Source organism: Chiloscyllium punctatum, chromosome 9 (assembly GCF_047496795.1).
Source record: "Chiloscyllium punctatum isolate Juve2018m chromosome 9, sChiPun1.3, whole genome shotgun sequence".
Classification (NCBI taxonomy): domain Eukaryota; kingdom Metazoa; phylum Chordata; class Chondrichthyes; order Orectolobiformes; family Hemiscylliidae; genus Chiloscyllium; species Chiloscyllium punctatum.
Genome location: NC_092747.1, coordinates 58,814,591 through 58,840,906, shown reverse-complemented (window position 1 = coordinate 58,840,906; position 26,316 = coordinate 58,814,591). Strand labels below are relative to the sequence as shown.

At 39.4% G+C, this 26,316-nt stretch overlaps 1 protein-coding gene across 4 annotated transcripts in view; it reads left to right on the top strand.

The window, feature by feature from the left end:
* LOC140481437 (mitogen-activated protein kinase kinase kinase kinase 4) overlaps positions 1 to 26,316 on the top strand; it is a 259,191-nt gene that overhangs the window by 108,845 nt on the left and 124,030 nt on the right. For all 4 annotated transcript variants that reach the window (XM_072577610.1, XM_072577608.1, XM_072577609.1 and 1 more), the window contains exon 3: positions 4,670 to 4,726. In XM_072577610.1, the coding sequence (XP_072433711.1) occupies positions 4,670 to 4,726 (57 nt within the window). The remainder of the gene's footprint in view (positions 1 to 4,669; positions 4,727 to 26,316) is intronic.

Here is a 26,316-nt window from a genome sequence, read left to right as displayed (position 1 = left end):
CGTGAATGCCTGTTCTGCCACCATCTCGGAAACCTCACTTTCCCCAAACTCCAAGTCAAAGCAGGAAGTTGAGTTCGGAAACAGGAGAGGCTGCTCCAAAATATGAGATTTGGTCACATAATACAGACCGGCAAGAAGCAGCATCAAAGCCAATCCTGTGATGCCAAACAGAAATATAGGTGCTATTAACTTAAACTAATTTAAGCCAAACAGCATTAATAGAGCGGTGTTGTAATCTCGTTCAGTTCTTACGACCTTTAAGGTGTCAAGACTTGTTTGTCTTCAATGACAGACAAATAATTGATTCAATGGTTTTATGAAGTGACAGTGAAGTGCATGCATCTGTGGCTTGTTTCTCCAAAAATTTGTTCTCAAATATACATTGACAATTCACAAGGTTGACTGGTATTGTGTGTGCAGTCTGAATTATGTGGATTCCTGATGTAACAAAAATTCTTGAATTCTAATTCCTAGAGTCACTTGATTAGACATTTGACTCATTACTCTTATTTTGGAATCAAAGTGAAAATGTACTATTCAAAATTCAGCTTTCATCATTTGACTTTAATACCTGAGATTTTCGTGGGTGAAAAGTAATTTTAAAAAACCCGTAAGGCTAAGTTAAAATGTTTTCAGTATCACCTGACCATGCCTTATGACTCTTTCACAAACTTGCTCTCTAGTGCAGTTTCTCTCCCTTTCTCCACTTTTTGGAGATGCTAGTGTTGGACTGGGGTGTACAAAGGTAAAAATCACACAACACCATGTTATAGTCCAACAGGTTTAATTGGTAGGACTAGCTTTCGGAGCATCGCTCCTTCATCAGGTGGTTGTGATGCACCACCTGATGAAGGAGCAGTACTCCGAAAGCTAGTGCTTCCAATTAAGCCTGTTGAACTATAAACATGGTGTTGTGTGATTTTTAAAAAACTTTCTCCACCTTCCTTGCGCTGTCGCTGTACCCTAGTGGGAAATATAGTCACTGGAAGGAAGGCTGGTTTTCATGATGAACTGTTTCCACAACTCTGTCCTTTCTTGTGGTCTTGGGCTGAGCAGCTGCCATACTAAGCTGTGATGCATTGGGATGCATTCTATGGTATACAAATTGGCAACAGTCATTGTGGACATGCTGAATTACCTTAGTGTTCAGACGAAGTAGAGATGTTGGTTTGCTTTCTTAACTGTAACGTGGACGTTGTGGACCAGGACTGCTTGTTACTGATATTTACTCCCAGGAAACTTAAAGCTCTTGACCATCCCCACCTTAGCACCATTTTAAATGCAAATGATCTCAGTTTCTTTCAATGTTACCTGCTTAAAGTTTGTGTTATAACTGAATATAGTTAAACCTAAAATGAAGACCATGATGCACATTTATAGAAGTCAGTTTCTGTATCTATTAGAAACTGTGGAGGTCAATAGCTTTATGCACGTCTGCTTTTTGAGACTGAATTTGGTTGACGTTAATTGCATGCAAATGAGGAAATGAACTATTATGTTTTTTTTTGAATGAGCTTCAATATTCTATTGTGTAGCTTTGTGCACAACTTAGTGTGTAAAGGTATATATTCCATGGAAATGGGGCCACTTTATTGGATACCACATTTTTGCAAATATTTATTGGTCATTTTGTGCTTTATCTACACAGGATGATTATTTGAAGGCTGATTGTTTAGTCCAACATTAATAAAATGTTGAAAAGCAGGAGTACAGGGCTATCTGGGGGAAATTAATACTTAGGCGGAAATGGAGGAATGTTCACTTTATTTTGTTCACAAATTATATCTGTTGTCTGTTAGATTATTGTGTTGAACAGGAAATGAGAATCTTTGTCACTCGGTGTGGCATACTGTTGGAGGTTCAGATCAATTTGTACAGCGTGCACTGATTGTTTTTTGAAACACTAAAGGTATCACTTTTTTGACAGTACTGCGCCAGCAATGATAAACTGCAAGTCTCCTTAAACAGCACCTTTCAAACCTGCAGCAAGTATCACCTGGGAGGGCAAAGGCAGCACCTTCCAAACCTGTTGCGAGTATCACCTGGGAGGGCAACGGCAGTACTTTCCAAACCTGCAGCCACTATCACCTGGGAGGGCAAAGGCAGAAAATGCATTGGAACAATGCCTGCAAGTTCTATCCAAGCCATAGACCGACCTGACTGGAACTTGATTGCTGTTCTTTCATTGACACTTGGTCAAAATCCTGGAACTCCCTCCTTCACAGCATAGTGGGTGTCCTGCACCCCAAGTACAACAGCAATTCAAAAGACAGCTCACTAGGACCTGCTTCTCCAAAGCAGTCTATGATGGACAATAAATCTTGGTGTAATAGCAATCCTGATCAAACTTGGGGGAAAAAAACTATATTTTTAAATTGAAATTTATTTATTCATGATTTAGAATAGCACAGCAGGAATTAAGGTATGTTATTGTATATTGAAGCAGTGTTTCAATAATCACAATTGTTATCATAGTGGAGCTTTTTATCTACCTTTTGCTTTTAACTCCTGATTAAGGGTGTACAAGTCAGTTGAAATAAATAGCTACTCATAAATTTGCATGTTGTTCTTGAGCCTCTGATAACTGCTGTTGGACTTGAGTAACTGCATGAGCCATTGAGGAACGAAATTAGGCAAATGATGTTTCAATATTCTATATATTAACTCTTAAATGAACAAAAGATATTATTACCCACTCCGCTCCCACCCACCCTCCAAAATCGGTGTTTCTCCTGATGGAAGATTACATATTCATACCTATCTTTTCACATTTTTAGTGTTAGAAGCAGCCTTCTCTCGGATCTGTAAATTTTGAACAATTTCACTTGTTGGCTGATTGTATTTCAAAGATTTAAAATGTTGCCTTTTCAGAGAGCAGCCTTAATATAGGGTTTTAATATTTAAAAATTGATAATGGGAGTTTGGAAATTAACCTATGCACACTAAATCATAATCTTGTTACAGAATGAATTTCTAATTGCTATGATGTTCCTTTTTTCAAATGAAATGAACTTAATTTACCTGAGCTGACTTGAATAAGGTTTTACATAAGCTGTTTGAGTACAGTGTGTTTAAAAAAAATTTACAATCCGGTTATAGACTGTAGACGCTATTGGAATATGGAAATGCTTCTGATTTAATTGGAAAATATTTGAATGAAAATTATTCTGTAACAGTATAGAAGCTACAAAAGGTTATACTATTTTAAATCAGGTTTCTGATACTAAATTCAGCAGGTTTATTTAGTGCAAAGATAAACAATGTGAAAGCCAAGCTTATTATTGTACAGTTTACTATAAATCTGAAGAGGATCAACACGTGGATCAAGCAGACTAAAGTAACAGCAAAATAACATTTATAAGTCTCAGTAAAATCCATCTTCTATCAGTTATGTCATGCCATCCAGAATACTCTTTCCATCCTCTAGAATTGATATGCAATACAGTTTAATGTGCCTTTTCAGATCTGGTGATGATTTGCTAAATTGGTTATGGGTTCTAAGGATCTAAGGTTATGTTATGTAGATGGGTGAGAGTCAAGATGAAGATGTTCTGGGGTAGAGCAGGATGGGAGGTCGTAAAAGTTGTTTTAAAAGGATCAGATCTTCAAAGATGGGAGAGTTTCACCAACGTAAAATTTGCAAAGTTGTGATGCGATATACTGAATGTCCAAAAGCTGGTTATATAAGTACTTGTTTGGGAATGCAGTGATAGTGACCCGGGGAGATTTTATAAATCCCAGGGTAACTGCAGATGAAATATAGTCGGGGAAGGGTGGGAGATTTGAGTTTGGGGAGACGAAGAATAGTTGATACTTAGCCTTGTTTGTGACTGTGACTATAGGACATAGAGTAGTTGAGGAGTGGCAGGAAATGTTATAATGGCCAAAGTTAGAAAGAATGAGCAATAAATTAGTGAATCCAGAGAGGTTGGGCCAAGAGAACTGAAAAGATGACAGGCACCAAAGTTGAAGTGTTATTTGGTGGAAAGGCCAAGAAAAAGGTCACATATTTGAGAAGTGGCAGAATGTAACGTATTGTAACTGAACCACATGTACCATTTGCAAAAAAGGAATTTGAATGTCTGCATCTGTTTAAATATTTGGGTTATAATCTGACAATTATTTTTGCAAGGAGGTTAAAATAACTAATTACATTTCTTGTAGAAATGGTATGAATTCAGACTTTGGGAGAGGAAAGCAGAAGATTTGTATATTTGACAAATATGTTTTAATTACCATGAATAATCTTAGTGTTATGCCCTGTTTTGATTTTCTATCCACCAATGCTGCTAGAATTGCTAAGTTTCTTCAGCATTTTCTGTTTGTTTTAGATTTCTAGCATCCAGAGTATTTTGTCTTGAATTTATTTGAAGAAACACCTTTCTTGGCATACAAGACAACAGATCTCAAATTAATTGCCAAGTGTCAGCAGTGAATAAGCTTTTTTTTTGTGATTTACACTTACGATATAAACGTGGCTATCTTAAGCATCCAATAAAGGCCTTAAACAGTTTGCATGTTTCTCATTAAAACTGAAGTGTTGTAGTCTAGTCAATTGGAAGGATGTTTTCATTTAGGATGAATAGGTTCAAGTTTACTAATTCACCAATCACTGGCTTGTCTAAATTTTTTTCTGTATTCTAACCAGTTTCAATTTTTTTGTTTGTAGGGTCGTCATGTCAAAACAGGACAACTGGCAGCTATTAAAGTCATGGACGTTACAGAGGTAAGTCAGTGTTATTTTTATGTAAAAGCTCTGGTAAGCCAGCACTTTGCTGTTTTGCTGCCAGTATCAGCCACCCTTTTCAATTAAGGACTGTTTCAAGAAATGCCAGTTTTAAAGCCAAGGAATCCATCACCACAAGAAATAACAAAGAAACGTCTGTACCATGTGCATGATTTTGGATCTATGTTAAACAAGTCTCCTCCTGATTTCTTTTTACAATATGTGGAGTGACTTTTATGTTTAGCATCAATTTGCCTTTAGCAGAGTGTTTTACTTGATGCAGCAATGCTTATGTTATCCCTTATGACATAAGAAACTGTGCATGGATGATATGATATTGAAGAATCAAGCAGACATTATATTGCAAATAATTATTAGTACAGACATTACTTTCCTCAGGGGCACAAGTCTCCAGGTTAGTATGAGGTTACAGCAGAGAAACATACTTCAAGTGATCAGAGGTAAGTTGGAGCATGAGATTTTTATACTTTCAGGTCACATGCTCTGATACAATGATGACATATTGAACATGACCCTAAAAGGTGTACTGACATATTGAACATGACCCTAAAAGGTGTACTGACATATTGAACATGACCCTAAAAGGTGTACTGACATATTGACCATGAAGCATGGCCCTTTTTGAAAAATGTAAAAACTTATTGCAGATATATGTGATTGTACTTGGGTATATGTTGTCAATTCGATAATTGTACAACATGTAAAATGGAGCTTATACAACTAACATTTCAAATTTCGATGTCACATCTTGGCAGTTTGACATTTAATCTGATCTGATGATCACATATCCACCTGGAGAGGGACATGTCTTCTGTTGCAATTGTTTTCATTGTCAGCCAAAAGAATTGCACAATCCTCATTGTCAGGGCATTCCTCTTCACTCTTTGTCCATGATTGGTGATTTGTTTCTACCATTTCCCCTAGCAGTGAATTCTAGGCGCCCACCATGCTCTGCATAAACAAACAAACTTTCCTAGTGTGTCTTCTCTCACCTTAAATCAATTCCCACAAGTATTTGACATTTCCACCTTGGGGGAAAGAACTCGAACTATCCAACCTATCCATGTCTCTCTTAATTTTAAATATTTCTTTCGGATTTCCCTCCTCAGGCTCTGATCCACTCACAAAAAAAGTCCAAGTTTATCCAACCTCTCGTTGTAGCCAGTACAGCCCCAATCCAGGCAACATCCTGGTAAACCTCTTTTGCATCCTCTCCAAAGCTTCCACATTCTTCCTTTAGTGTGGCGACTGGAATTGCACTCCCAAATGTGGCCTAACTAAAATCTTATACAGCTGCAACATATCTTGTTGACTTTTATACTCAATGCACTGACTGAAGGCAAGCCTGCCACAGATGCCTTTTTTACTCCTTATCTGTTTTGTGCTGCCACTTTCAGGGAGTTATCAACTCGGACCCCAAGATCCTTCTGTATATATCAGTGCTGCTAATGTTCCTGCCATTTTACTGTATATTTTCATCTTGCATTCAACTTCCCAAAATGCATCACCTCACAGTTGTCTAGATTAAATTCCACCTGCCATTTCACTGCCCAACTTTCCAATTGATCAAAATCCTGCTATATCCTTTAATAACCTTCCTCACTATTCACAACTCTACCAGTTTTTGTCATCTGCAAACTTACTAATTAGACCACCGACATTTTTATCCAAATCATTTATGTAAATTGCAAACAACAGAGTCCCAGCACCAATCCTTCCAGAACACCATTGATCACAGACCTTCAGTCAGATAACAACAATTGTCTGTTTTCTATGACCAAGCTAATTTTGCATCCAACTTGCCAACTCACCAGGGATTCCATAAGACTTGTCACATGGTACGAGATTCATCTGGTGGCATTTTGTGTTCAACACCATATATATTGTATCTGATGTAACATTGACAGGAATCTTGGTGTAATGTTTTTAGTATTGGGAATTGTTTGCCCTTGAAAATAACTTGATATGTCCGCTTCACCTCTGTATGGTTCAAATCTGACAATATGAAATATTTCCATTAATCCTCTCGGAGGCCTTCAATCATCTGCTCTCTGACACATACCAGTTCAAAATTATGGTTCTGCATTGACTGAACTTTTTAATCACTAAATTCCTTCACAAAAAATAGACTAACATCCCACTGCCACTCGTCTGAAATACAAACTCTGAAAGGTAAATGGCATGAATGTATATCAATTTCACACTTTTTAACATAAGTGGAGAGGGCATAGGTGAAGAGAAAATGGAATCCCAGTTGGAAATGACTGATGGAGTTTCTTGGGGATTCATGGCATTCATTCCAGCTACAGTTTTTTAAAAAATTAAAAAGGTATGAATTGTGAAACCTGTTCACCTGTAAAGTATCTCAAACTGTAAACATTAGTATATTTGGGGAGAGGGAGGTTTTGGAAGTTTGTGTGATTTTAAATTGTCCCACAATTGTGGTTTAAATTGTCTTAATTATGTCAGTTGGAGTGCTGAGCTTTTTCACACACCCCTCCTAGATGTGGTCTTAATTTTTAAATTGTAGAATGCCTTTGGGATCGTCCTCCTTTAATACTCTACTCTAATTCTACAAAATTAGCTGTGGCAAAATGACTAGATCGGTGATTTTTAAAAACAACCATTTGAAAGCTTAGATTTAAAGGGACTATGCAAGTGTTAACCCTCAGTAGAATTTTCACAGTAGCAATTGCCGCCATGGAGGCAGTTGACCTCAAAGTTTTAACTGGGTGGCCCCACTGGGATCTCAACCCATAGTTGAGTGAGCTCTGAGTTTGACTAATTTAATATCAATTATCTTTGGCTATGAAGGAAACACACAGTGAAGTGATGCTAATTGAGCTGAACATATGGTCTCAATCTTTTGAGATAAAGAAACCATCAGAATATTTTTGTTTGTGATGTTGATCAATAACTATTCATTTCTAAATTCTTTTATACTGTGCATGAAATAATTTTTTCTGTGATACATTAGATTAACATTATTAGAGAGTTCACAGGTAAGTGTCAAGATAAAGTCACCATTGTCTTATTAGGGAGAAACAAATGGTGGTGGTTTAGTCTGAGGGTCAACACGTCTCAGGTGAGGGAAGAGGTTGAGAAAGAGAGACCTTCATGGTAACCTCAGTTGGTGTCAGAATTGAACCCATGCTATTGGCATCACTGCACCGAAACCAGCCATCCAGCCAACTGATCTAACTGATCCCATGTTCACAGGTAGTGCTAGAGTTATTTGAAGAGTGAACAGTTTTCCTTGCTTTGTATGGGATTATTTACTGAGAGGTTGACCTCCCTTTTTTCAAAAACACAAGGTAATTGATTAATTAATCAATCTACTATAACGTGGCTTGGTCAGTTCCAAAATGTGCTGCTCTAGGGAACTATTTTGAAAGCATTCAGGTTACTGTTGCCAATTTGATTTGTCCAGTATATCTGTGGATTGACAGCAATCTTGTAGTTATTGCTGTCACTTTATCACAAGCCCCAAATATAATTCCTTGCATGTTTCATCCCACATTGAAATGACTGTAGGAGGCCTGTGGATCACTTCCAATTGTGACATCTTTGCTCTCCGATTCTTCCCCTTCATATCTGAGCCAGTTCTGTATTCTGATCTCCTGAGTCAAAAGTCATCTTGAACTATTGCATGAATGCTAGCCCTGAGTTACAGTACTACCTATCTACAAGCTTCCCATTTTTCTTGAACATAATACACCCTTCAATATTCAGTGCCAATCCTTGTCATCCTGCAGGCTAATCTCTGAAATGGCTATTAGATGGTATTTATTTACTTAGGTACATGCTACTAGCTTGCTTACTTTGTTACGAAAGCTCTGAACCTAGAGATAGAAAGCATTTAATTTTATCGTTTTGTTATCTTTTGTAACATTTCATATTGACCGATTGATTGTAAGTATATTCCCTTTTTTGTTTCCTCTGTCCCATCCTGGCATTTTCTGATCCTCATTTAATGTTTTCCTCTCTTTTACCTTGGCCCTACTCTTTGCTCTATCATGTTTTTTCCACAGTTGATCCCTTGTCCTGACTTATTATCCTTTGTAAAAGCGAATGAGTCTCTGCTTGACCCATTTTACAGTAATCATTCTCTTTGTAAAGCTAAACACCCTTCTGCTTTGCACATTCCACTGTGATTATATCTCTTAGCAAGGTAAACAGGTTTCCACCCTGTTTATGGTAATTATCTCTTTATAAAGTTAAACGAGTTTCCGTTTTGCATATGTTGTAGTGGTCATGTCCGTTTGTACTTTATCTGTTTGCAGTCATCAACAGTTAAGCTATTCAAATCTCCCTTTTAAGATCACCCGGTTTTGGTTTTCAATTAACTATATGTTTACCCTTTAAATACCTCCAGTCATGTTTCTACCTGTATGGGGTCCAAATCCCTTCCTTCATATATTTATTTATTTATTGATCACTGTATCTTTGACGTGCACCTTCATGCTGTCCTTTGAGATGATCTGAACCTTAAGAAGATTAGGTTCCGTATATGTACGGAGGGCATCCAGCTCAATCTCTTCTTGATTCACCTTGACTCAATAACTCTCTCTGCCATTGAACCTACCTAGCTAACATTATGTTGCATGTCAAAATTTCTTTCACTGAATCATTGGGAAAGCTATAATGTATGTTTTGCTCCTGTCATAAATACAGTTGCCTTGTCATAAGCTCTGTCCTCTTCCCTGGATACATGGTGAATGTGAAGCAGGTAAATAGTACTTTAACATCCCATTTGAACAGAGAGCTCAGCTTCCAGTTTTATTTTGAAACCTTCAGGAAGATGCATCTAATTCCATTTTTGCAGCTTCACCGACTGCGTGCTCAAGGCTGCTGAGGCCCCTCTCAGCACCACTTTAGATAAGTAAAAGAATGGACTGCAGATGCTGAAAATCTGAAACAAAAACCTGAAAGTGTAGGAGAAACTCGGGCGGTCTGGCAGCATCTGTGGAGAGAAAAAAAGTTAATATTTTGAGTCCAGTGGTACCTCATCAGAACCAGTTAATGTAGCAACAGAAGCTTAGATAATAGCAGCAAGACTTCATCAGTCTTCATTTTAATGCATGTTAGAGTATAACAACCATTTGTTATCTATTTGCATATATGGATATAATTTGGATGCACCCATGCTGGTTTTTAATATTTATTATTCAAAATATGCAGCACAGAAACAGGCCTTTCGGTCCAACTTATGAATGCTGACCAGGTTTCCTAAACTGAACTAGTCCCATTTGCCTGTACTTAGCCTGTTTCCTGTCATCCTTTTCTATCCATGTGTGTGTCCAAATATCTTTTAAATGATCGTACACTAATTTTTTTAAAAAACAATTCTGTCTTTTGTGGGGTTTTTTTCCGACTGAGGTAGATAATTTCACTTTTCTCTAAGAAGCTAGCATATTTAGCACAAGGAAAATGGTTGTGGTTGTTGGAGGTTAATCAGCTCTGGAACATCTCTGCAGGAGTACCTTGGGGTAGTGTCCTCAGCCCAACCATCTTCAGATGCTTCAGCAATTACCTTCCATCCATCAAAAATTGTTTGCGGACAATTATGTCATGTGCTATAGCATTTATGACTCATGTGAAAAGAGTTCATTTTCAAATGCAGTAAGACCTGAGCAAATACAGATTTCAACTGATTAGTGGTAAGTAACATTTATGTTACACATGTGCCAGGCAATTACCATCTCCAACAAGAGAATATCCAGCCATCATGACATTCATTCGCTGAATCTCGGGCTGTCAACATCCTGGGTGTTACCACCTTCTGACTTCCAAAAACCTGTCCACCATCTAAAAGTCAGTAGTGTGACAATACTATGACTTAAGAGGTGTACTTTGTCCTTTTTGTTATGAAGAAAGGTTAAGACAGAGGAACTGAGTGCTTTGCTCAAATTCAATAAACGGCTTGAGGCTTTGTGTTTTTTTAAAAAACGTTGGAACAATAGAAGCAGCCTGAATGGGTGTGGTCAAGCTTCATAGAACCAGGATTTTTAGCTTTAGCTTCCAACTTGAAATTGGATGCGGAAGCTCTTATTTCTCTCTCTATTACAGCTAAAAGCTGGGGTTCTCTTCCTGCTGCAAGAATTGTATCTGGAAAGCAATGCCTTACATTTAACATTTAAAATAAGAAAAAGTTAGGGCCTGGTCTATCTTGTTAATATATTTTGAGGGGGTTTGGTCCAGTTCGGAACACCAGTCAGGAATGTGATGGAATACTGCCCACTTGGAGAAAGTGAGGACTGGAGATCAGAGCTGAAGAAGGGCTTATGCCCGAAACGTCGATTTTCCTTCTCCTTTGATGCTCCCTGACCTGCTACACTTTTTCAGCAACACATTTTTAAGCTCTAAATACTGTCCACTTGCCTGGATGACTGCAGCTCCACCAATGCTCAAGATTAGCACCATCCAGGACAAAGCAACTCACTTGCTTGGCACATCGATAAACATTCACTCCCTCCCACGCGTATTCAAAGTAGCAGCAATGTAGGGCCATCCAGAAGATGCACTGCTGTAAATCGCCAAGGCTCCTTCAGTAGCATCTTCTAAAGCCACTGTCTAAAATGGCATGGGTAACAGATGGAAACATCACCACCTGCAAGTTCCTTCCAAGCCACTTACCATCCTGACTCTGAAAATAGATTGTCATATAATGACAAGGCCTGGTCTGTGGGGGTTGGGAGAAGGTGCTCAGACCTTTAAATTAATGAATTCGAAATTGAATTCAAAAGGCTGCAGAATCCCCAAGTGGAAAATAATTCTCTGTTCTTCGTTGGACCATTGGGGTGGTGTTGGAAATAGCGGAAGACTGGACCAAGGTGTCCTGGAGGGGGAAACTGACAGGGGAATGGAGGGAAATATGTGTCTTAGTGGTGGCATCCTGCTGGAGGTGGCAGAAGTGGCAGCTAATGATCTTTGGATGTGGATGATGGTGGGGTGGCAAGTGAGGACTGGGGGAACCTATTGCTGTTATGGGAGGGAAGAGAAGGGCTGAGTGCTGAAGTATGGGAGATGGGACAGAGCTGGCTATTGGGCCCTGCTACTACTACACCATACCATGGTCCCAATTAGCAGCTATTCTTTCCCCAGACTGATCTTTACTCAATCCTTTATCTGTCCAACTGTTCTCATTTTCTCTCTCTCTGGGCTCCCCACTCCCCTTCAGCATACATACCAACCTTTTCCTAGCTACAATTAGTTCTGAAGAAGGATCACTGGACCAGAAATGTTCACTCTGCATTTTCTTTACAAGTGCTGCCAGACCATCTGGGCTTTCCTAACAACAATTTCTGTTTTTGTTTCTGCTTTCTAGCATCTGCAGTTCTTTGATTTTTTTTGTTTAGATTTGATCTGCTGTTGGTTTAATAGCAATTAGTCAATACTGTGCCTTTGTCTTTCAGTGAAGAAGTGCTTCATTTGCTTGGCGTATATGAATTGTGTCTAACTATTCGCATTTTAGAATAATATAAAAGGGTGATATGTCTGGTTTTCAGTATAATTGGCAAAATTTTGTCTGCAGAATTATGTTCCAGAATTGGTTTTATTTTTTCTGTCCATTTCTGTATTTTTGCTTTAATTTCATTTCAGAATTGGGCTTTGACATGAGCAATTATTCTCGAGGAGTTACTGAATATGAATTAGCAAAAGTGTATATTCATGAACTGGGTGTTGATCCAGGATATCTGTTTACTTTAACTTAACTTCCTCTCTATGTTGGCATTAGAATTACTTCCAAGCAAACATGAGCAAAGATGTTATTGGCATTCATTGCTTAGTTTAGTCAGACAATTTATATGAACTGTCCAGGAAATGCCTTTGTTCAGATAAGGGAAATTTGATTTAACTGATCACATCTTCTGCAATGTTATTTATTTAAAAGATATTAATACACATCATGGAAGTTGATATGCAGACTTAGGAAATAGCCTTGTCCCTTGGTTTGTTGGGAGGTTTATTCTGTTCTTTCAATTGATGACTGCTACTTAGATAAGCTGCAAACAACTGGTTTTAAACATGTGACTAGATTGGATACAATAATCCAAGAGAGGGTATTGGTCTTTTGTAACTGTTGCTTTCTAAAAAAGAAACAAATCATCCCATTAATGCTCTGCACAGAGATTCCTTTTGTTTCTTTCATTGAAATGAGTCTTTAAATGTTATAGGTACTTTATGAATATGCTTAAGAAACTGCTACAATGGACAAATGGTCACGTGACAAGAACAGTTCTTTTCTAACAACTGTTGGAAATTTAGTTAAGATTCTTTTTGTGTTTCATTCTCAGTTGACGTTCTATCCTGTGCTCTGTTCTCTTCAAGTATGGGTTCTTTAAGTTGAAGCAGTTCCCCCACCTCTTCTCTGCAATTTAAGCTTGTATTTTTTGATTCTGGTGTAAGTACACTGTGTTTTTCAGCTATTGTACATAAGGATTTTTATTTGAAACCTTGCAGGAAGGATTTATTGATATGTGCAGTTTTCTGAAATGGTTCGCTTGAAATGAAAGGAAAGGAAACCCAGAGGTAGTTGAGCTCTGATGTTGCATGCTTAGTTAAGCTTGGGATTAGGAGGTTGAACCCCTTTGCTCTCATAACTTCCATTAGGGCAATTGCTGTTCGAGACCAGTTATCAGAAAGGGCAGAGGTATTAGGAATTGCTGTATTTGGGTGGGCTGCTTTCGTGACAACTTTGTCTCTTCGGCCCTACCATCTTCTTTATCAATAACCTTCACTCCATATGGTCAGATTTGGAAATGTTTGCTCTTGATTGCATGATGTTCACAACTCAGATACTGAATTAGCCCAGTCTATATGCAATAAGAGCTGGAAAACATCCAGATTTGGGCTGTTAAGTGACAAGCAACATCCGTGCCTGGCACTTGCCTGGTGCGAATGAAAGAAAACCTAATCATCTGACCTTGGCACCAATCATCTGACCTTGACATTCACTGGCATTGCCATCACTGAATTTTCCACTATCATTTATCCTGGAGGTTACTATTGACCAGAAACAGTACCAGATCAGTCATATCATACAGTGGGAATGCAGGGGCTAGGAATTCTGAGGAGTAACCACCTGTCACCCCAATGCCTGGCTGCCATCTACAAGTCTCAAATTAGGATTTTGATGGAATACTCTGTTCTTGTCTGGATGAATACAGTTCCAACAACACTTGGGAGTCATAAATCCAAGATAAAGCAATTACTTTGATTGGCATCTCATCTACCACTTTGAACATTCATTCTGTTCACCACCAGCCCATCATGGTAGCAGTGTGGCATCTACAAGATGCATTGTTGTAACTTGCCAAGTCTCCTTTGACAACACATCCCAAACCTGTGACCTCTTCCATCTCCAAGATCAATGGCAATGGATGCATAATAACACCACCAAGCTGTCTACCATCTTGACTCTGAACTATGTTGCTGTTCCTTCGCTGTCACTGAGAACAAATTCTGGAACTCCCTTCCCTTCTAACAGTACTATTGGTGTTCCTTCACCTGAGGATTTGCAACATTCTGGAAGATACTGCATCACCACCTTCTCATGGGCACCAAAGCACGAGCAACAGTTGCTGGCCTAGCCGACAGTGTCAACATCTTTCAAACCATTTGAAAAAACTAAAGGCAATGAAAATTGCAGATCTGCTGTTAAAAATGGAGTAGCAGCAGGTGAACTGAAAAGTTGACTACAGAAGTGAACTTAAAAATGTGTTGCTGGAAAAGCGCAGCAGGTCAGGCAGCATTAAAGGAGCAGGAGAATCGACGTTTCGGGCATATGCCCTTCTTCAGGAATGAGGAGGGTGTGCCAAGCAGGCTAAGATAAAAGGTAGGGAGGAGGGACTTGGGGGAGGGGCATTGGGCATACGATAGGTGGAAGGAGGTTAAGGTGAGGGTGATAGGCCGGAGAGGGGGTGGGGGGGAGAGGTCGGGAAGAAGATTGCAGGTCAAGAAGGCGGTGCTGAGTCTGAGGGTTGGGATGAGGAAAGGTGGGCGGAGGGGAAATGAGAAAGTTGGAGAAATCTGTATTCATCCCTTGTGGTTGGAGGGTTCCTAGGTGGAAGATGAGCCGCTCTTCCTCCAGGCATCGTGTTGCCATGGTCTGGCAATGGAGGAGGCCAAGGACCTGCATGTCCATGGCGGAGTGGGAGGGGGAATTAAAGTGTTCAGCCACGAGGTGGTTGGGTTGGTTGATGCTGGTGTCCCAGAGGTGTCCTCTGAAATGTTCCGCTTGTAGGTGGCCTGTCTTCCCCAGTGTATAGGAGGCCATATTGGGTACAGCGGATGCAGTAAATGATGTGTGTGGAGGTGCAGGTGAATTTGTGACGGATATGGAAGGATGCCTTGGAGAGAAGTGAGGGGGGAGGTGTGGGCACAAGTTTTGCATTTCTTGTGGTTGCAGGGGAAGGTGCTGGGAGTGGAGGTTGGGTTAGTGGGGGATGTGGACCTGGTGAGGGAGTCACGGAGGGAGTGGTCTTTCCAGAACGCTGATAGGGGTGGGGAGGGAAATATATCCTTGGTGGTGGGGTCTGTTTGGAGGTGGCAGAAATGACAAAGGATGATACGATGTATCTGGAGGTTGGTGGGGTGGTAGGTGAGGACCAGTGGGGTTCTGTCCTGGTGGCGATTGGAGGAGCGGGATTCAAGGGCAGAGGAGCGTGAAGTGGAGGAGATGCAGTGGAGACCATTGTCAACCACGTCTGAGGGGAAATTACAGTCTTTGAAGAAGAAGGCAATCTGGGTTGTTCGGTATTGGAATTGGTCCTCCTGGGAGCAGATGCAGCGAAGGTGAAGGAATTGGGAATATGGGATGGCGTTTTTACAGGGGGCAGGGTGGGAGGAGGTGTAATCTAGGTAGCTGTGGGAGTCAGTCGGTTTATAGTAAACGTCTGTGTTGAGTCGGTCGTCCGAGATAGAAATGGAGAGGTCTAAGAAGGGGAGGGAGGAGTCTGAGATGGTCCAAGTAAATTTGAGGTCAGGGTGGAAGGTGTTAGTAAAATGGATGAACTGTTTGTGGCTGAACACTTTAACTCCCCCTCCCTCTCCACCAAGGACATGCAGGTCTTTGGCCTCCTCCATCGCCAGACCATGGCAACACGATGCCTGGAGGAAGAGCATCTCATCTTCTGCTTAGAAACTCTCCAACCACACGGGATGAATGCAGATTTCTCCAACTTTCTCATTTCGCCTCCGCCCCCCCCCGCCTCACCTTTTCTCCGTCCCAACCCTCAGACTCAGCACCGCCTTCTTGACCATCAATCATCTTCCCGACCTCTCCGTCCCCACCCCGTCTTCGGCCTATCACCCTCCCCTTAACCTCCTTCCACCTATCGTATTCCCAATGCCCCTCCTCCAAGTCCCTCCTCCCTACCTTTTATCTTCGCCTGCTTGGCACACCCTCCTCATTCCTGAAGAAGGGCTTATGCCCAAAACGTCGATTCTCCTGTTCCTTTGATGCTGCCTGACCTGCTGCGCTTTTCCAGCAACACATTTTTAAGCTCTGATCTCCAGCATCTGCAGTCCTCACTTTCTCCTACAGAGGTGAACTCAAAGAAATGAAAATCTGCCCCAGTAAATGACAGCAGAAATCAGTTTGTGATACAAGAGTGAAGGAAAGTATTCATAAGAATATAAAACTTTGAAAGACTATGTGTTTTTTAAAAAAAGGAACCTCTCAGAAATTGCATGTGTAAGCGTAATGATGTCACCAGAATCATTAAGACTTTAATTATTTCCTTTCCCAGGGCCTTACTCTAGGAATAGCTTTCAATCCTCTCTTGGAACTTTTCATGCCTGAACACCATTTGGTCAACTTTGCCTACTTAATGCATTCATGGATAAAAGACATATGGGCTAAATGTAGAAATGCCATGTGTGAGACAGATGCTTATGTACTAACATTTCCATTTTAAGTCGCCCTTTTTTCTTCTTCACCAAACAAATTTTAATTAAATCACTTCACAATGTCGTGACAATTTAATCTACGCATATTGACTAATTTTCACAGCTTTAAGTGCAGTCTGTTACTAGTCTTTTCCTCCATTAATCCTTACCATAACCAACCATTCTGACTCCTTTTCGTATGAGCAAGGACCAAGAGTAGGCCACCTGACCCATCACACCTGTTGTGCCATTCGATAAAATCATCCAGATCTGATTTTAATTTTACCTCTGAAAGTGGCAACGCAAGTGGATAAGGTGGTCAAGAAGGTGGATGGTATGCCTGCTTTCATTGGTTTTGGTATACAACATAAAAATTGGCAAATCATATTAAATTTTAGTTAGGCTACATTTGGTCAGTTCTAGATGCTACACTATCAGAAGAACCTGGAAGCCTTGATTTACCAGGATGTTGCCTGGTTCGGACGGTATTAGTTATGAGGAGAGATTGGACAAGCTTAGATTATTTTCACTTGAACCTCAGAGGCTGAGGGATGACTTAATAGAAGTTTACAAAATTACATAGAATGGATAGTCAGAATAGAAATGCCAATTACTCGGGGACACGGGTAAAAGTGGGTAAGTGTCTGGAAAGCACAGTCAGAGGTTCTGATGGAAGCAGATACGATAGCAGTGTTATGAGGCATCTTGACAGACTCGTGAATAGGCAGGGAAGAGAGGGATATGAACTGCGTTGGTTTTTAATGTAGAAAGATATCGTGTTGGCACAGGCTTGGTGGGTCAAAGGGTCAGTTCATACGCTGTGCTGTTCTTCGTCCTTCATAATCAAGAATCTATCTGCCTCTGCCTTAAAAATATTTAACAATGCTGCACTTACTGCCTTTTGGGGAAAGAATTCCAAAGACCCTCAATCCTCTCAGAATTTTTTTTTCCCTCCTCTCTTTCTTAAAATAGGCAACACCTTACTTTTAAATGATGACCTGAGCCCTAGATACTCCCAAGCTTCCTTTCCATATTCACCTGGTCATGCCCCCTCAGGTTCTTTTATGTTTGAATTAAGTCTTTCCTGGTGATTCCAATTTCCATGAGTTCCCTACTCCTCATGCTATTTCTAGGATGTTAGTGCTATCCTGGAAACTGAAGATCAAATCAAAATGTACCGCACATGACATCAACATTCATTGGCTTCTTGGTGTAATGTATGCCTCGGTTACCTTCAATTCAATTTTGGTTTTGTCCAGTTGCCGGTGTAGACCTGCAAAGCAAAATTATATTCTCCCTGTAGGTGATTTTGTTTTTTCTTGTGGGCTCACCAATTGTAGCTGAATCACTTCTGTTGCATAATATATTTGGGGCAAGTTATTAATGCAAATGAAGCAACTAAAGAGCAGTTATTTTCTACAATTTAACCAAAATCTATTCACATTTGTGTAAATTAGCTGTATTCAAAACGTTTTGAATTTGCTGATAGGGCTTCATAGATCTTATTGTTTCTCACTTCATTCATTTGCATTTCTGGCACATGAATGTTCAGACTGACTCAGTAGACAGCTGTACAAATAATGGGGCATGGTTGTGACTCCTGGTCCATGTACTCCTTTGTTCAGTTTATGTGAGAGACTGCGCTATATTACCCATAACCATGAAATTGTCAAATATACACATTGCAACTGTTGAGTTTCTTTCTAAACAAAATGAGATGTTTTCAGAGGCATGTGATTATGTATTTTAATTTACTCAAATTGTTTATCCTGCGATCTCACTGGGTGTATATCTGCACCAAAAACAGAGTCTCTGCCATGTTAAGAGTGATGTGAAATGATTAGATTAGATTCCCTACAATGTGGAAACAGGCCCTTCGGCCCCACCAGGTCCACACCGAACCTCCGAAGAGTAACCCACCCAGACTCATTTCCCTGCACGTCCCCCTGACTACAGAACCTAGTACTGTCGGCAGTTTAGCATGGCCAATTCACCTGACCTGCATGAGATAACATATCATCATCATCATTCATTTGAATTTGAATGATTGCCTGGGTAGCAATCTAGCTGCACTGATGGTCATCTAATTGAAATGGAATGAAATTAAGATAGGTTCTGTAATGTTTAATTGACCTCTAACGATCCAATGAAGATACCCCAAGGTATTGGTTCAGAAACCCATCCCCAATTGCATGTTGAATGCCAAAGCAATTTGATTTTTGACAATTGGATTTCAGTTCCCCGACTCTGGGATAAATGTGTTACTTCAAGTGCAGGGGTTTCAAAACTTTCTGGCTTATATTGGGTTGTCTTTTGACACTGATACAGGAGGTGATTCAAGTATCGGGGATCAAAAAGGAAGGTTGGAACAGATAGATTACAGATGTCTACAAGAAGAATAAATAATTGGGTTAAACTGGCAGATGGGGCGCACTTGTGGGTAGGTGTAAAGTTATTCACACTGGGTTAAGACACAAAAATCAAAATATTTGAGCCAAGATGGAAAACTAGGAACTGTGGAGGACCAAGGAAATTTGGTGGCAGATTGATAAATTACTTTGGCGCGGATAGTAAGAAACGTCAAAAACACAAATGGAATGTCAGTTGTCATGTTTGAAACCATTTGAATACAAGACAGGAAGAGGCGAAATTGTCAGGAAGAATTTAAAAAAGAATAATTTATTTAAGTGAGCAGATTGGAGAGCTCTGAGATGCAGATGGATCTGGGTGTCCGCACAAATGAACTGCAAACGTTTATCATGCATAAACAGAAACTAATTATGAAAGGAAATAGAATATAATAGTTCATCATGAGGAGAATTTAATACAAGAATAGGGAGGTTATGCTTCAGGTGTACAGGGACAACATCGGGACTGCTTTTATTGCATTGATGACCTTACTGAAGGAAGATTGTAAGTGCAGTGGACAGCATTCAGAGAAGGATTCCTAGAGTAATAACTGGAATGGGCGAATTGAATTATGAAGTAGGCTTGGACAGGCTAGGTTTATATCCATTTGAATGAGGAAGGGGGTGAAATATGTTTGGAGTAAACAACAATGTATAATTTGATTGGTCATGCTATTGAGTGGTGGAGTAGACTCGAGTGATTGGCTGACTTGTTCTAATTCCTATATTGGTAACACTAACAAGTAACCACTTTAAACAGCTATTCAAATTATGTATCATTCTAAATAGATGTGATTTGTGCATTTTGTTAGGAAGAATTAGAAGGCTACCTACACTTTGGGGTAAAGAGTCTAACTGGAACAACAGGCCAAATATCGGGGGATCTCTGTACAGAAATTCATTTAAAATGGTAATGTAAGATAATCAAACTACGAAATGTGTAAGTAGAGTTACAGAATTCAAAAGTAGAACAGTTGAGACCATACTTTAAATAATGCTCATGATTCTGGTCATCCTTCTATAAAAAGCATAGAGTATAAGTGTAATGAATTGTATATGCGATACTAGAACTCTGTGGTGAAAACCATGAGGAAAAATAGGATGGGATGAGTCCTTTAAGAACTAAGAAGACTGAGAGATAACCTAAAAGAAATCTACACAGTTGTGAGGGATTTCCATAGGGATGTTTGGTAATCTAAAATAACTGCATTAAATAGAAGGCATTGCTGAAAAAAATGAGCAGTATTGAAGCTTCATCTCACATTCATCAGGACAGTTCAAGAAGCTTTATTTGACTGATAGCTGGGAGGTTTGGGAAATGGGTGGGATGCAGGCTGGGTCTGCATTCACTGGTTTTGAAGAATAAATGGTGATTGTATTAAGACATGGAAAATCTTGAGAGGGTTGATGTTGAAAGGATTATTCCTATGTGAGGGAGATGAGAACTAGGAAGCACTGTTTGAAAGTAAGGGGTCTTGCATTTAAAGTGGGGATGAGGGCAATTATTTTCTGACATTGAGTCAGCAGAATGATATGTTCTTGACTAACAAGGGAATCTAAGGTTATCCAGGGAGGTGGGGCTGTTAATCTGAATGTACAATCAGATCAGCCACAGTTGTAATGAATGGCAGAGTAGGCTGAAGTCACCAAATAGCCTACTGCTCCTAACTCATGCATTTGTGCATAATATCAGACATGGAAAGGAACAATAATTTACTGCAAGAGAAAAAGATACACGATCTCTAGTTATGGTTTCCATGGTGATGCCTTGACCAATCTGAATCCACTTGTAAATTAATCAGCACTTTTTTTCTCAAAAGTATAAATTGTTATTTCCTTCGGTATTTGGAAGCCTTGGGATACCCTGACAAAAAGCTACAAGAGCATGTCTCTCCATCAGCAATACCCAAGTTTGGTGCCACCAAGCATCTTTAAAAGACAGTCAATTTAAAATCCAATAAAGAATTGTGTTATTTGCACAGTGATGAGAATGTAGTATTTGCTACTTTGGGGTGGTTTAGTTGAACAGCATTTAAGGAGAAGCTGACTAAGTTCACGAGGGAAAAGAGATAGACTAAGATGAAGTATGATGTAAAGCATTAACAATATGCGGGGAGTTAATCCCAATGGCCTGTTTCTGTGCTGTTAATTCTAAGAATTTACCAAATCTAATGCACTGCAGAGAGATATTTGAAGCTTGTCACTTACTGCATACAAAATAATGTTGCACAGTTTTCTTATTCTGTCCACCATATAGCGCAACCCCATGTCTTGACAGTGTTTTTCCTCATTAGTTCATGTATTTATGTAATCTTATCAGAAAAACCTATTGCTAACTTAAGAATGAATTTATGCTATATTTTGCATTCAGCATCAGTGAGTGGCAGTGAAGAGCATTTTATTTGAGCTAGCTTCTTATAAGTTGTCTTTATAAGTCACTATATTTTATAATAGATTGCAGAGTAGTTGATAATTTATGCACAAATTGCCTACAACATTGTTAATTGGGGCACACATTGAGACTCCATGATCAAATATCTTCCTCCGAGAAGAAATAACTTTGTTGTCTTCTCCATCGTATGTTTTTATTTAAACAAACCAATGCGATCTTTCTCATCTAAAGTCGAGGAAGTACCTCCCCTAATTTATGCAATCTCTCCTTAGAGACTGAGCTTTCCACCTTGTATTATTCTGGTGAATCTGCAATTTGTATCACCTCCAAGGCCAAGATAAACTTGTAATTGAATACACATAGGATCTGACCAGTGCTGTACAATTCAAGCATAACTTTCCGTTTGTTCAAAATTTTTAGTGTGAAGGTATTGCATTTTTTATGTCTGCTAGTATTTGCCAATAATAATTTGCTAACTTGGGCACCAAAATCGCTTTTGTCCTCCACAATTCCTAGTCTCCTGTTTTTGATACAATATGTTGAATCCAGTGCAAATAATTTTATACTTACCAACAATTGACTCCAACTTTCACTTTTGCCAAGTTATTTAAGCTGTTTACTAGCATTTTTAATCTATCTGTTCCCATATATAATTTATAGATGTCTCCTAATTTAGTCTCGCTTGAAAACTTAGAAATAAAGTAATATAGGGTCACTTCGGAAAGATCCCACCAACCAGTGCACTGTTCCTTCAGTTTCTTTAATCAATTTGTTCAGACAGGTTATGACATCTCCAGTGGCATGTGGGACTTGAACTTCTGGTCCCAAAGTAGGGACATTATCACTTTGCTACAAGACACTACTGATTTCTCATTCTATCACAGCTAATTACAAGCGCTAATCTTTTGTGCAGAATTCAGCCAAATAGCTTCTGCCAATCTAATGTGCTGGTTACCTCCTCAAGAGCTTCAACTATATATTAATATAAGAACAAAGATTTAATTACATGATCTATTTGGGCTAATTCTCTGACCAGCTCATATTGCTCAAAATGCTCAGACATTCTGTCTCTAATAGATTCTAGTAAAATGACAGGTCGATAGTTCCCAGGTCTCTCATTCACTATTGTCTTAAATAATGGAAAAATATTTGCATAAAAGTCTGACAGAAGTGTTATTTTGCAGGTCAGTTCATAAAGGCAGTTCTGTCTTAACATGCCTTACAGTTAGAGCAACTGCTGAGTTAAATCTTGATATGTACAGTATAACTATCGGGTTTCTGACAGTTTACAGAAACCATCACCCCCACCGTCAGAATTCCAAGTGAACCTGACTTATTTTTTATTTATAATTTTAAAGTTTGGCAGTTTCTACCTCACCAGTACTTCTGAATATGAATCGCTGTTTGCCATACAAAAATTAATACTTAAGATAAAAAGTTCCATTGTGTTTAATTTCACTTCAACATTGTTTATCTGATATGTTAAATTAATTATGAAATTAATGTGTAATATCTAGAAGTAGCCATTCAAGCAGTCTTTCAATTTTCAGTTGAGAATAAAGAAAGCGTCTGCATCCTTTTAGGGATTGCTTCAGAGCATAATGTGTGCATCTGGAGGGCAGATGGGGAAAAGGAGATCAAATTGTTTAGGACCTCACAACATGCACTGCATATTCAAGGATAAACAACATTTGCATTGAATTTTCAGGATCATTTTGTTTTTTTTTTGAACTGTGCTATTCTGTTTATTATCTGTAACCTTCTACTCCAACTATCTGGAAGACTTTTGGTTGCTAGAGTTCTTTTATTGCTTGATTGGAGATTGGCCGTGCTACATAAAAATGTAAAATGTAAATTAAAATATTTAAATGCATCTATATTCTTGTACACTGCACCTTGCGCATATCTGCAGAGCATTTCAAAGTGAGAGACACATCCTGTGGTTTCAGTAGAAGGGAGTTTTTAACCAGTTACAAAAAAGGTCTCTCAAACTGATTTCGTTAAAATTTTTTACTAAAAAAGTACTGACTACTTTTTGGTTACTATCAAATCTGTGTGTTTCTTTCACCATCTTGGCAGTGCGGCGACTGGAGAGGGCTGCTGAGGAGACCAACTCTGCAATACTGATAGAGTGGGGAAGCTCTACTTCACCAGCCTTGACCTCTGCCTCTTTTCATCTGCAATCCTCGCACCCCTAGTCTGGTGACATCAACCACACATTGTTACTGCTAGGTATCAGATCCCAGAATGAAATCTGGCATGGTAGATTTTTTTTATCAATAGTGTGGTCAGTCACTGAAGTATTTGACACACGTTTTCTTTAACAATAGAAGAAATTTATTGCTTAAAAGAAATTTAAAAAATCAAGCAATCTGGATGACCATTTGAAAAGTCTTAATGCACAGCAAAACATTCTATTCCCTTAAGGTCATCACTTTATAGTGTTTCAAATCAGAGAAATTGCCCCGTGTTTGATTAAACTATTGCTTCCCAGTTGTCCCCTGTGAAGCATAAAGTTGTATTGCGTGAATGCTAAAAAATAATCAAAAGCTGACACTTCCTCAGTGATTTAATAATCTGATTTCACAGCAGACACACCTGGTCTGAAAGTTTCACAAGCTAAATCTTTACAAACGTTTAACTGTGCTTTCCCTGCATTATCCTGTAATCTTTCCTGGTATTTGCTTTTTGACCCAATTCTGGTCTCTTCCAGAGCTGCCTTAAAAGCTTTCAGTCTCAAGTTTTCTAAGCTAAAAGTTAATCCTTGATTGTTCTACACCAAAAACAAGCTAATGTCGTCAGTGTTACTCCCGGCCATAGGTTCCACAGTATGAACAAATTATCATCCAGAAGGAGGCTTGCAGTCACCGGCTCCCTGTCACACACTGAATTAAGGTCACAGACCTTGTTTTTGTTTTTTTTTTAATCTCCTTCACAAAACTAACTAACACTATATGTCACTTGAAGTCTAAATTTCAAATATGATAATATGTATAAATCTTGATTTGCAGATGCCGGTGTTGGACTGGGGTGTACAAAGTTAAAAAATCACACAACACCAGGTTATAGTCCAACAGGTTTAATTGGAAGCACACTAGCCCTCCACACTCACCTGATGAAGGAGCGTCGCTCCGAAAGCTAGTGTGCTTCCAATTAAACCTGTTGGACTATAACCTAGTGTTGTGATTTTTAACTTTGTATAAATCGTATACTTGTACATGCACATACTGTAATGGACACGTCTCCTATGGTTTGCCACAGCTAACTGCCTACAAGAGCTGCATCTGTGCATCCATAGAAGCATTTTAGTTAGCATTATGGATAATCATTCTGTTTTTAAAGAGGTAACACTCATGCCAGCTAGCCAGTCCTCCCACCAGTGGCTGTGCTCCAGTGTCAGTTACTCAGGAGGGCAGAAAGGGGACACGAGATAGCTTTGGAAAATAAGGTTAAGGAGAATCCAAAAGGTTTTTATAAAGACATTCATGACAAAAAGGTAACTAGGGAGAGAATAGGGCCCCATAAAGATCAGCAAGGCAGCCAATATGTGGAGATACTAAACTAGTATTTTGCATCAGCGTTTACTGTGGAGAAGGACTTGGAAGATATAGAATGTGGGTAAATAGGTGGTGACATCTTGAAATATGTCCATATTACAGAGGAGGAAGTGCTGGGTGTCTTGAAACACATAAAAGTGGATAAAACTCCAGGACCTGATCGGGTGTACTGAGAACTCTGTGGGAACCTAGAGAAGTGATTGCTGGGCCCCTTGCTAAGATATTTGTATCATCGATAGTCACAGGTGAGGTGGCGGAAGACTGGAGGTTGGCTAACGTGGTGCCACAGTTTAAGAAAGGTGGTAAGGAAAAGCCAAGGATCTATAGACCAGTGAGCCTGACATCGGTGGTGGGCAAGTTGTTGTAGGGAATCCTGAGGGACAGGTTTTTCTTTTTTTTTTGGAAAGACAAAAACTTATTAAGGATAGTCAACATGGCCTTGTGTGTGGGAACTCATGTCTCACAAACTTGATTGAGTTTTTTGAAGAACTAACAAAAGAGATTGATGAGGGCAGAGCGGTAGATGTGATCTATGTGGACTTCAGTAAGGAATTTGACAAGGTTCCCCATGGGAGACTGATTAGCAAGGTTAGATCTCATGGAATACAGGGAGAACTAGCCATTTGGGTACAGAACTGGCTCAAAGGTCGAAGACAGAGACTGATGGTGGAGTGTTGCTTTTCAGGCCTTGTAGAGATTTATAAAATCATGAGGGCATGGATAGGGTAAATGGGCAAGGTCTTTTCCCTGGGGTGGGGGAGTCCATAACTAGAGTGAATAGGGTTAGGGTGAGAGGCGAAAGATGTAAACGGGACCTCAGGGGCAACCTTTTCATGTAGAGGGTGATGCGTGTATGGAATGAGCAGCCAGGGGAAGAGGTGGAAGCTGGTATGATGGCAACATTTAAAAGGCATCTGGATGGGTATATGAATAGAAAGGATTTGGAGGGATATGTGCCGGGTACTGGCAAATGGGACTAGATTAGGTTAGGATAAATGGTTGGCATGGGCGAGTTGGACTGAAAAGTCTGTTTCCGTGCTGTAAATCCTGCAATGTAAAAACAAAAACAAAACGTGTTATCTTATTCCAGCTAAATTGTATTAAGTAAGTGTATGATATATGTGTAAATTTAATATAATTTGCATTTATGCCTATTAATGCACTAATTACCTACTTCATTTTAACTCACTGACTGTAGTTCGTATGTTTCCCAACTATCTCATCTTTGCAAATGACTCAATTGAGAAATCAAATTTAACGTTCAGATTCAGTTTCTAAGTGCAATTAATTGTACGTTTGTTTATGTGACATAGTAGACAG